Source organism: Anticarsia gemmatalis, chromosome 28, assembly GCF_050436995.1.
Source record: "Anticarsia gemmatalis isolate Benzon Research Colony breed Stoneville strain chromosome 28, ilAntGemm2 primary, whole genome shotgun sequence".
Lineage (NCBI taxonomy): Eukaryota > Metazoa > Arthropoda > Insecta > Lepidoptera > Erebidae > Anticarsia > Anticarsia gemmatalis.
In genome coordinates this window covers 5,935,767-5,948,857 of record NC_134772.1, presented here as the reverse complement: position 1 = coordinate 5,948,857, position 13,091 = coordinate 5,935,767, and the positions used below count along the sequence as shown (strand labels likewise).

The 13,091-nt window shown below is 34.7% G+C and overlaps 1 protein-coding gene across 1 annotated transcript; it reads left to right on the top strand.

Moving 5' to 3' along the window:
• The first annotated feature begins 210 nt into the window (after positions 1-210).
• Positions 211-12,254, top strand: LOC142984743 (uncharacterized). The gene is made up of 14 exons (XM_076132501.1): positions 211-555; positions 1,388-1,535; positions 2,398-2,445; positions 2,522-2,590; positions 3,500-3,646; positions 4,053-5,268; positions 5,721-5,740; positions 6,071-6,312; positions 6,841-6,967; positions 7,549-7,674; positions 8,267-8,326; positions 9,195-9,266; positions 9,440-9,748; positions 10,705-12,254. Exons 1-14 carry the CDS (start codon positions 418-420, stop codon positions 11,943-11,945), a joined length of 3,963 nt encoding a protein of 1,320 aa, XP_075988616.1. The 5' UTR covers positions 211-417; the 3' UTR covers positions 11,946-12,254.
• Positions 12,255-13,091: the final 837 nt, after the last annotated feature.

The following is a 13,091-nucleotide window of genomic DNA, read 5'->3' as shown; positions in this document are numbered from 1 at the left end:
AAATAATACGACTGCTTTGCGATTATTTACCAGAAACGATAAATATATATAAAACTATACAACAATCCACCTTTGCAAAAGACTTAGAAAATATGAAGAAAGCGGATTTTTCAAAAATAACAAGACAACTAGCCCTGTGACATCACAAAAGCTATCAAAAAGTGACATGACAGCCATGACAGTTCACAGTTGAGTACCTACCAGTTTTTCGTTACTCACTTTTTTATTTCAACGTCTGATTTTCCTTCAAGTTACTTTACATTTTTTTCACAGGTGCGATAAACTCATCGAGATACGTGGACATTTGCGACAAATAGTAGTGGTTATTGACCTATTGTTTCGGTTTCGCTTCCTTTACATTCAAAGCAGTATTTTTATTGTAAAATAACACAAAATGAATTAAAAACTGCAGTTAAAATGTCGTATATGTGGAATATTAACGGTCTATGCCGCTGTTGTCACTCTGAAGGCAATTTTAAGAGTATAAATACGTTTTCCAGTGACGGTATAGAAGAAGACTATTTAGTTTTGTTGAAAGACACGTTTGATGTTATTGTAAGTATTGTTGTCGTTTTTTTTTAATTATTCGAATGCGCAATGGTTTTCGTTTCACAGCCTTAGGTTTGTAATGTCTTTGCCTTAGAATAACATGATAAGTAAATAATATTTACGTGACGAAAATATTTGTTTACATTCGCTTGTTCTTATTAGAAACCAGTTAGGTTAAATATTCGCTGTAATTTAATCGAATTACATATGAAAATGCCATACATTATCGCATATACGTTCATAAATTATTTTCCATAGATCCTATGTTCTATTTTTGAAACGAATATCTTAAACATTGCTTAGCTGTATTATTATTTCGCTCTTTAAACGTCGCAATATTCATTTTCTTCTTCTTTTTATGGTTGTTTTGCCAGCCTAATATTAATGTTATCAATAAAATGATGTAGGTATATAGATAATATCAGGATGTGAATGAAGCAAGGGAAGTTTGTAAGGGTAGTCAAGTGCCAAGTGTTGATCTTTGGTGTCAGCCTACTCCTATGGGAAAAAGTCGTTATTTAATGGTAGTATGTAGGTAAATTGTAAGTAAACAAGTTACAAGTACTACATACCTGATCTTGCAACACATCTCCAATATGATCTGTGTATGTCTATAATGATTAATAAATTTATCCCATTAATGTCCCACTGCTGGGCAAGGGTCTCCTCCCGTAATGAGGGAGGAGTTAGGCCTTAATCCACTGCGCAGGCCGCAGGCAGTGCAAGTTGGGGACTTTGCATGCCCTCAATAAATGTATTAAACAAATTTTAGGGGTTTCCTCTCGATGATTAAGATAATTAACTTAATAAAATAATTCTTTATTAACCTTAATTTCAGATAAACCCGCTCCAATCAGATTTGAGTGTATCATACAATATCTGTGGTGTGTGTGAGCCTAGACTGAAAGATGCAGCCCAGTTTAAAAAGCAGGTCATCTCCTGTGAGGATAAATTGAAGCAGTACCTCTTTACTTGCCAGTTTAAAGGTATATTCAAATATTTATTTTTATTTGCTTGAAGCTTGAGTTTATTTTAAAACCCTTAATGTGTTATTAAACACATTTAACAAGGGTGAGATAATTACTATACAATCTTAATTGATATGGAATAATGTATACTAGATGCAACTACTTGAATAAGTTTTGGCATGCATTATAACTGTAGTGCTATGAGGTAGGTTTGAAACCCACTCCGGACCAATATTTGTGTAATGTGCTTAAGTATCTGTTCTGATCCTAGTTGTTAATGTATCTATAGTATCAGCCAGGAGGACATTCATTTAGATAGATTTTGTTATTTTATCTATTCCTGTTGCACTCAGCTGAGCAAGGATCGCGTCCTGAAACAGGAGATCTGATAACTAAAAAACACAATATACCCAAAGGTTTTATGTAATTGAAAATTAAATACTAAAAAAATTGTATCCTACTGCTTTCGTCTCATATGAATAGGCTAAGACTATAGATCACCTCATACTATTATTGCTAACTAGCTGACCCGCGCAACTTCGCTTGCGTCACATAAGAGAGAATGTGTCATAATTTTCCCGTTTTTGTAACATTTTTCACTGGTACTCTGCTCCTATTGGTTGTATCGTGATGATATATAGCGTATAGCCTTCCTCGATAAATGGGCTATCTAACACTGAAATAATTTTTCAAATCAGACCAGTAGTTCCTGAGATTAGGGCGTTCAAACAAACAAACAAACAAACTCTTCAGCTTTATAATATTAGCATAGATGTGTAATTTTTTTGTTACCATGTACCGTCCCACTAAATATAAATGCGGGGTAAATGCATCTGGTATGCTTTTAAATTGTCTATTTATAATTTTAAAATATTTCCAGATGGAGATATTTTGGAAAAAGAAGTTAAAACTGAACTGGAACAAGATGGTAAATATTATTTCTGTTTTTTGAAAACTTGCGTGAATTTATTGACCCAGGCAATTCTTAATGTTTTATAAAATAGTTTATATATTTTCAGAGTTGAAACCTGAAACAAGCACTTTGAATGATAAATTAGACTTTAAATATAGTGGTAAGTTTGATTTTTAATAACTTTATGCCTGCAATGTCTGAAGGTGCTAGCAGATGTGAGCCTTGCTACACACATCGCACGCTCAATAATAAACTGACCAATTACAGTTTAGGTCCAAAATCAAAATCAAAAATAACAAAAATATTTTATTGACATAAAATCTGTTACAATATCCACACATTGTCCTGACATCTATGCTAGCCGAAGCTGTGTTACAGATGCCAGTGTCTTCACCCTTATTTATTAACATGACAATATTTTGTCATAAAACAGAAAGAGTATTAAGAATATATGAAAATAAAACTATAACTATAAACTTAATCAAAAACATTATTATGTGTGTGTGTGTGTGTGTTAAAATGAGTTAAGCAAACAAAGGAACTTGTTTTAACGCCATCTATCTTTCTATCTCGGATTTTTTTTCGGTATCTCGTTCCTAGACCGAGTTACTACTATATCGGTCTCTTTCACTCTCATCCACAATTTATACTATGATTTCGAAAACGCTTTTAACGGTTTCCTACAAATCTGTTTTTTTTTAGTTAGGCCAGTCTCTTATTAAGCGTGCGACATATTCGGTTGGCATTAATCGGCCTAGCCGGGCGGTAAAACCGAATATGTGCAGATGAACCCGATCGACACAAGCCGAACAAGTGAGTCGAGTCGGTTTTGTTGTTCGATCAATATTGTGTGCCGAACCAAATATGTGTGTAGAAAGACTTACTACTTCAGAACATTCCAAAATCTTTGGCTATCGCAGAAAACCAACCCCAGTCTTTCAAACCATAGTTAGAAAAAGAGACTATTTAAATCATCAAATAATGTAGGTAGTTTTAAAATTCGATTACAAATCTTGACTATACTAAAATAGTGATGTACCAAATAACATTTTTAGTCGATTATTTTCAGACGATAAAATTCAGCATCTAGACATATTCCTATCGACCGAGGATGACGATCAGCCGCTCTCGACGCTACGTAGTAACAAGATAACGCAGTCTCCTGAAGAGTATCGTGATGGAGGAGCTGAATGGACGCCACCGGATATGACTGATGGTGAGGATGTGTATGACGTCTACTTATATTATGTAGTTCAAAATTGAAACTGTAGTCGGGTGGTGCATGCGGCTGTTCGGCAGAGGACTCGGGTTCGAATCCCGTTTTGGGCAAAGTTTTTCTTAGGAGTTGCCTGATTTTTTTGAGTATGGGCCGTGGAAACTGCATGGCTGCCCGCGAAGTCTCGGGTTAGAAGCCTGATTTGGCCAAAAAACTATTTACTTGAGGGTAGGCCGAAATTTCTGAAGTTGAGACATTGAGACTCACTCAAACGTTTTTCTGGAGCTCTCGCTATTATTGCGATATACCCTTCTACTGAGCTATGTATTGAAAACTGTACCTATGTATTGTACACTCTTGAGCTCTATATATCCTACGTCTTATAAGTAAATACATTTTGTTCCAGACGAAGACCGCCAGAAAAAGACCAAATCAAAGAAATACTCCTGCGAGATTTGTCAAAAGAAATTCTCATACAACGGTTCTTTAGAAGTACACATGAAAGCACATAACGGCGAGAAATCATTCACCTGCCATCTATGTAACACATCACACACTAACAACAAAGAACTTACTAAACACATCACTATTACACACATAGTCGATAATCAGTACCCCTGCACTGTCTGTGAAAAAGTCTTCGAAAAAGCTAGGTTATTAAAAAAACATATAAAATGTCATTTCGAAGAGAAATTCAAATGTTCGGTATGTTTTAAAGAGTTTCAGAGGAAAAAAGGTTTGAAAGAACACATGAAAATACATACAGGCGAAAGAAAATATACTTGCGATGTTTGTAACAAATCATTTGGGCATAATCAGACTTTAAAATCTCATATGTTTACTCATACTGGAGAAAGACCTTACGTTTGCGATGTCTGCGGTCGAAGATTCCCTCAAAGAACTCATTTAAAACGACATATTTTCATCATTCATACTGGTGTTAAGCCCCATACATGTACTGTGTGTAATAAACAGTTTTCTAGTAAAAGTTATTTAGCGATCCACGAAAGGCAGCATACAGGAGAACGACCATATTCTTGCGAGGTTTGTAAAAAAGATTTCACAGCTTATACCACTTTGAAAGTCCATATGCGAGTTCATACAGGTTTTAAACCTTATACGTGCAGTTTTTGCGATAGACAATTCGCACAAATGGCCAGTTTTAAACTCCATCAACGAACGCATACCGGGGAACGGCCATTTTCGTGCAAAATATGTAAAAAACCTTTTTCAGATAATGGTTATTTGAAAATACATATGCGTGTGCATTCTGGAGAGAAACCGTTTTCTTGCGAGATTTGTAAGCGATGTTTTAGGGAGACTGGTCAATTGAAACGTCACATGCGCGTACACACTGGCATAAAGCCGTATACTTGTAAAATTTGTAATAAGCAAATAGGTAATTTATCTAAGCATATGCGTGTTCACTCCGAAGAAAGGCCTTACAGCTGTAATGTGTGCAATAAACAGTTTTCCATCAATGGTAATTTGAAGTTGCATATGCGGGTACATTCGGGAGAGAGGCCGTTTAGTTGTGATATATGCAACAGTCAGTTTACTCAAAGCAGTGGGTTGAAACGACATAGGTGTACGCATGTTGGTAAAAGTGATAATTTGAATTAGTATTATAACTAAAATTGTGTACTGAAGAGTTTGTGAGGCTACCATTTATGTACCTACATATTGGAAAATTGTTTATAAATGAACTATAGTGTATACTGAAGTGAAATAATAATATAAGTCTTGTAATAAATTGTGTAATAATAACTTTTATAAATTGCCTAATTTTTAAGTTTTAAGTATTATTTTGATAAAACTACTTTAATCCAGAGATCTCTAATTACGAACAACATTGTCGTTATGTGTTTATTTGTAGGCCTATTATTTAAATTATCGTGGTCTTTTTTTTAGTATTTTACAAGACAAACGACGATAAAAAAAGATGTATTATTAAAAAATACAATGACATAGAACAAAAAAATATTAAAACTAAAATTTGCTGTGTATAAATATTTTTAAATGAAATCGTGATGTAATTTTAGTATAATACTTATTTAATGTCCTAATGTTTAAGTGTAGTATTTTATATCATTTGTAAATAAAATGCAAGTATATTTGAAACTTAATGTTTTATTTTCACTGCCTACCAATACTTTTTACCTTATAAATGTATAGTGCTTCGAACTGTCAATAAGTACAAATGTAAACTTTTAGGTTATGGAATATAATCAAAATAAATAAACGATATTATATTTCTACAACGAGAAGTCCTATCAATGCAGAAGCTAATTTGTATAAAAAATATTAAAATGTCTAGTTGATAAATGCATAATCGTCTAAATATGAATAAAATTGATAAGCAATAACGCTTACGGCATCCCTATTACTGTCGCAATATTCGAACGCACCAACGAGCTGTCATAGTTGGCTATGACGCAGTTGACAACTTCAACTTTAGTAAATTATTGTTGTTTCCGAGTATTTCGCAAATAAAAGTTAATGTAATTCTATTAACTGGTGTTAAAATGAACGAAATATGGAATTTAAGTACTTTATGTCGTTGTTGTCACTCCGACGGGTGTTTCAAAAGTTTGAATTTGCCGTACCAAGGTGAAAATGGTTTTGAAATCTATGAACGTATTTTGGAAGAAACTTATAATGTTAAAGTGAGTAAAATATGAGTTTATAGCTTGAAAATAATGGACAGAAATATCTAGAAGGTAACAAACGATAGCTAGCTACCTTTGGCGTGGTTTTTAAAACAATGTTTTTGAGAACTTTATTTGTAGGTTCTTTTGCTATTTCTTTATTTCTATCAGCTATGTTTTCCCTTGTCTTATCTTGCTAATTATTATTGTCATTCTGATATTACCATTTCTATTTTGAAAAGGCAAAGTAATAACTACTGTCTGTTAGTGTTACTGTCCTACACTATCACAAGTCCGCATAACTGAAGAGGAGGATGTCAGTCCTCATTACAGCATGTTTTTGAGAGGAAACATGATCAAAATCAAATCATTTATTCATTTAGGTCAAATATTGACACTTATGATAGTCGTTACAATTACTGAATCTACCCTACTAGGCTACTACCTAAATGTTGTACCGACCTCACTTAACGTGAGATAAGGATAAGAAGATGGTATTTACTTTTACAAAGTATTTGAAATAGTATTTTTTAAATAAATTTTCAGATATCCACACCACCAATAGAAGCATCCTACACAATATGTGATGAATGTATAAAGAAGCTCAAAGATGCAGCCAGATTCAGGACACAAGTGCTTGCTTGTGAACAGAGATTTCACATTTATTGTAATAGTAAGTTTGGTTGAACAACTGACAGCTTTTTTAACACATCTCCACTTATTTAAACATAACTTTAAGAAACAGACCCTGAAATTGTTTTGTGTGGGATCTGAACTCACGAACTCCCAACGCAATGGTAGCGACATGATGTCTGATTACACATACTTGTATGCTGTACCAACAACGGACAAAAAGTATAACCAGTCTCAAAATTGTTCTGTGTGGGACTCGAACCCACAACCTCCCGAAGCACTGGTAGCAGAGTGGCGACCTAAATCACTGTGCTATAGAGGCAGTCAACTGATTAAACATACTTGTATGCTTCTAAATATATAACACATCAATGACTTTTCCAAGTTATGTGTGTATTTGTCTTCTTCCAACGGTGAAGGAAAACATTATGATGCAAGCTTGCATGTCTGAGAGTTCTTTAGAACAGTTCTTGAAGGTATGCAAAGTCCCCAACCTGTACTTTGCCAGCATGGTGGACTCAAGACCTAACCCCTCCCTCATTCTAGAAGGAAACCTTACCCAGCAGTGGGACGTTTCATGGATAAAATTTTTGTTATTAAAAATCCCTTTATATTTTTCAGATGAACAATTCTTAGAAGCCAATGAAATAAAAGCAGAAGTGGTAGACCTTGAAGACAATGTTGATGATTGTAGCAATAATGATGATTCACAAAACTTATATAGCTTACCACACAGTGATGAATTAGGTAAGATGAATTGTCCATAGTTAAACGGAAACGATCCAACCCACACAGACGTAGTTTCGAGATATTTAACTTTTAAGTTCAGATCGTATTCCGTCATTGATTCTCCACTTTAAATTTGGGGACTAACTCAGGACTATAACTTCATGGCGGGTTTGAATTTTACTTGGATTGTTTTCGTGATATTAAAATTTTAACTTCAAGGAGTGTTTTAATAGTGTGGGTTGGATCCTTTCCGTTTAACTATGGCCAATTTAACATTTGAAAATGTTGCTTGTTTATTACTTCGATTGCGTCAATGAATTCCCGGGGTGTATCTATCTATCGTATGGTTAGTGGTCAACCTAGTGTCAAAGTTGTTCAAGTCCGTAAGTTATCTTAATTGATAACAACCAGGACAGACTTTTTACGTGTCCTCGAAGCACGGAGACGCTCAGTTTCTAAGGGGTATGAAAAATAGATGTTGGCCGTTTCTCAGACCTACTCAACATGTTTACAAAAATTCATGAGAATCGGTCAAGCCGTTTCGGAGGAGTATGGTAACTAACATTGTGTCACGAGAATTTAATATATATAATATAATGTGCTTTTTCAGATGCAGAAGAATTGAAAGAAAAGCGAGAAGTAGAAGATAATGATGACTTAGTTAAAAAAGGTATTTATTTTGGTACTTTTCGATAACGTTAAAAATCCTATAAAAATGTTACCTTCGTTCTATGGCCTCTGCCTACCCCTTTGGGAAGAAGGCGTGATATATGTCGTAGTATGTATGTATGTATGTATGTATGTATGTATGTATGTATGTATGTATGTATGTATGAATGTATGTGTGTTACTATCATAAGAGTGAATATTTAACATACTTTTTGAAACATACTTAAATTTTCAAAGATGAAAGAATTCCCGTGCAAGGTTTCATCCCCAATTTAACCCATTAGGGATGATTTTCTATCAACACTGAAACACGTATAATGTATAATAGAATACGGGAATTAACGCGAACACGCATTTTACCTTAAAATGCCTAACGTTTCGGAGCAGGTTGCACTCGCCGTGCGTGTTCGCGTTAATTCCCGTATTCTATTATACATTAAACATGCAACGCGAGAGTTTAAAAGTTATGACTGAAACATGTATTTATTGATTTCAATCCAAAAACCTAAATCTAAAGTTTAATGTTTCTAGCTCGTAAATTTACGAACTTACCAATAAATTTTCATCCCCTATCTTTAATCCCTAAAGGGTGAAATATTATTATTTCACAATAATTTCTTACTGGGTGCCTACATCAGAAAAGGCACACTTGTCTATATTTCATGTTTCTCACTACCGTAGTTTAGGTTCTGCGATGATTAATTATTATCAGTTAGTCAATCAGACAGCCAGTCAATCAGTCTGTCAATCAGTCAGTCAGTCAATCAGACTGTCAATTAATCGGTCAGTCAGTCAGTAGCTCAGTTTGTCAGTCAATCAGTGAGTAGCTCAGTCTGTCAATTATGTTTATATGAAAATTTATATTTCAGAAATAAAAACCGAAATTGAATTAACACCTATAATGGAAAATATTGGAGATGTACAACATTTGAAGCGAGAAGGTAAGTAAGAAAGCAAGGTAAGAGGTAGTCCAAAAAGTATCTTCTGAGTTTACAGCGAAACGTGGTATTTCATACACCTCTGCCTACACCTTCGGATATAACATGTATCCATATATATAAAAGCGAGTTGTATTTAAAAAAACGCTTTAATATATTTTTTATATATGTTCCAGATGTAGATGTGAAAAGTACACCTAAAATTGTCATAAGTACTCTTCAAAGCCCCAAAAGTACACCGAAGAGTACGAAAGGTACTCCTTCGAGTACGGAAAGTACACCTTCGATTACCGAAAGTGCACAAAAGAGTACCAAAAGTGCACCTAAGAGAACCAAAAGTGCTCTTAAGATTGCCAAAAGTGCACTTAAGAGTACCAAGAGTGCACTTAAGAGTACCAAAAGTGCACTTAAGAGTACCAAAAGTACGACAAGTAACCCTTCGAGTACCGAAAGTGCACCTAAGAGTACCAACAGTGCTACAAAAGGTACGAAAATTACTACAAAAGATACCAACATAGAACCTCAAAATATTAAAAATAAGAAAGATAGAATACCATCAAAGTTGCATTAAAATTATTTATTTGAGTCCTACAACTTAGTAGAGAGCCTTGGCATGCACGATTTATATAGATTACTAGCTGACCCGCGCAACTTCGCTTGCGTCACATAAGAGAGAATAGGTCATATTTTTCCCTGTTTTGGTAACATTTTTCATAGCTACTCCACTCCTAATGGCCGTAGCGTGTTGTTATTATAGCCTAAAGACTTCCTCGATAAATGGTCTATTCAACACAAAAATAATTTTTCATTTCGAACCAGTAGTTCCTGAGATTAGCGCGTTCAAACAAACAAACTCTTCAGCTTTAGAGTATTAGTATAGGTATAGATAATTAACAATTCTGTGTATTTCCAAAATAAAGTATGTGTATGAAACAGGTGACGTCAGCTGTATAAGTCTGCGGGTCACTGATGTTCTACATTCTGTATGTTGTATACCTCCAGCCGCGAACCTTGCATACAACACTCTCTACTAAGCTGTACTTTAGTGTATCGCTTTAAGACCTCCTCAGCCGATACTCAGACTCAATAAAACCAGTTATATGTTGTAGATTGTTCATAGTGTGTTGTGTACAATACACAGATACACTCTCTGTTACATCACTCTCATATTCCGGTGTGACGAACACGACCAGTGAGAGGTCAGACGCAGGACCATAGACGACACATGCTCTTCGACACACGAAGGTCTACGACCTCAACTTCCTAACTCTCACTGGTCGTGTCGGTTATCCGTCCCACCGGACTATGAGAGTGAAGGAATAGAGAGTGTACCTGTGTATTGTACACACACTTGGACACTATAAAATGCTGCAGGATTGGCTGGTTTCAATGAAACTGGTCTATTATTATTTAAAACTTCATATAATTCTTTCTTTTACAGTTAAATACAATTTTGATCAACACATAACTTTTGACAAAGAGAGCGAGAAATACAGTTGCAACCAATGTCTGAAGGAATTTAAATCTCTCAAAAATATGTTAAGTCATTGTATTGAAAAACACGATGTACTACCATACGAATGCACATATTGCGATAAAAAATACCGCATGAAAAAGCAAGTGGTTAAACATGTGAATACAGTACACGCTGTACAAGGCAAAGAAACTTACAAATGTTCATTTTGTAATAAGAAATTCATAGAAAAAGCAAAACTCGTCGAACACGAATTTCGACACACGAACGCGGGAAAATTCCAATGCGATATTTGCAATAGAGTTTTAAAGTCAAAAGTGGCTTTAACAAATCATTTATGGTATATCCATTATGGTGTGAAGCTAAAAAATCAAGTTTTATGCGATATTTGTGGACATAGTTTCAATGATAAAACGAATTTGAATATTCATATTCGGTCGGTGCATTTGAAAGAGAAACCGTTCACGTGTCCCATCTGCAACAAGCATTATTCCGCTAAAAAACACGTGAAAGACCATATCAAAACAGTTCATAATAAGAATAGACAGACTGAAACAAAACCAGAAAAAAGCTTCCAATGTGAATTATGTTCGAAAACATTTGCCGCTAAAAGGTTCTTAGTGATACATTTAGAAAGGCACGACAATATATTTCGATGTCGGCGTTGTGACGTCTGTTTCAGTAATAAAAATGATTATAATTTGCACACAATAAATTGTATTAAAAATGGTAAAGTTAATTTTTCTACTTGTGATGTTTGTGGGAAAATATTCAGGACGAAATATACTATGCGAAGACATAAGTTGTCTGTTCATAATGGGATAAAATATGATTGTGAGTTGTGTGGAAAGAAGTTCTCTCACTCATCTATAATCCAACGACATAAGATACGAATTCACGGTGAGCCGAAGCCACCGAAAACTAAATGTGGTATTTGTAACAAAAGTTTTTATAATATGAAAAAACATATGTACGTACATGATAGTAGTTTACGAAAATACACCTGCGATTTGTGTGGAAAAGGCTACGCTGAGAATAATACGTTAAATAGGCATAAAGCTGAAAAGCATTTCGGTCGCAGATTCACTTGCGAATGTGGTAAAAGTTATTTGAAGAAAAGGGCTTTAGCATTTCATAAAAGTAAGGTACATGGTATTAAATTTGAAAAAAATGATGATGAAAAAACTTTTGAAGTACCTATTGTATAAAGCCTAAGTGGTTAAGGTGGTCACCACATCACTACCAGTGCGTCGAGAGGTCGTCGGCTCGATTCCCACACGGAACAATTATTTGTGCAATCTACAAATAGTTGTTTTGAGTCTGGTTGTACTTCGTGTCCGTTGTTTGTATGTTAGTAAAAGTCCCCGCGACACAAGAGCAATTCTTGGTGCGGGAGTTGTCTTTATAGGCCCAAAAATGAATGAAGCCTGATTTCCTTTAAGGCTATTTCAGAGTTATTCATGCATTTAAGAATAATATTTAAAATAAGAGAAATTATGTCTAATAAAATGTTATTTAAATAATTTGTTTTTTATTTTATCATGTGTAGACTAATTATCACTTGTTATAACGGTGAAGGAAAACATCGTGATGCAACCTCGCATGCCTGAGTTCTTTAGAACAGTTCTTAAAGGTATGCAAAGAATCCCCAACCTCCACCTCTCCCTCAATTCGAGAGGAGGCTCTTGCCCAGCAGTGGGACAGAAATGGGAAGAAAACAAACATGCAATAGCAGCAATTAGTTCTCTTTATCAGTACCTTACATAAACAAACTCTAGCGACCGCTCGCGACTTCGTCTTTATAGACTTACGTTACGTAGCTTGATGTAATATATAACCCTATGTACTTAGAAGTATATAATGTAGACATGCATATATAATATCACGCTTATTAAACGACAGTGTAGGCAGAGGAACCTAGCAATTATATTGGAATTCATAATCCTCGTGCAATGTATAAATTATGGATTCCTATAATAAGTATGTGATATAAATATGAATTGTTACTTGAACCATTTAATTGGTTATTTACTTGGTTAGATCCGGTCAGGTGTGTTTCTACTATAAGTAAGTATAAGTTAGTTAGTTTACGCTTTATTTATTACATAACTACCTAGATATATAGTACTATAACTGCACATAGAGATAGTTTACATACATCAAATTTACATTGGCATGGAAAATTACACGGGACTAACATTGTTATTGACGAAACGTGGATGTATTTCGTACGCCTTTGCCTAAACTTTTTGGGTGTAACGGGCGAAACATTGTGTAAATAAAATCACGCTATATTTCCATACGAACAAGCAGAGACCAAAGAATGCCAGTTGCTATGATCCTCACAGACTTCC

Excerpts from the sequence above, each read along its gene's own strand:
- LOC142984743 (XM_076132501.1), top strand. The coding sequence starts at position 418 with ATGTCGTATATGTGGAATATTAACGGTCTATGCCGCTGTTGTCACTCT. Across the intron at positions 6,968-7,548 it reads ATTTCACATTTATTGTAATA|ATGAACAATTCTTAGAAGCC; the intron begins GTAAGTTTGGTT and ends TATATTTTTCAG. Across the intron at positions 8,327-9,194 it reads TGATGACTTAGTTAAAAAAG|AAATAAAAACCGAAATTGAA; the intron begins GTATTTATTTTG and ends TTTATATTTCAG.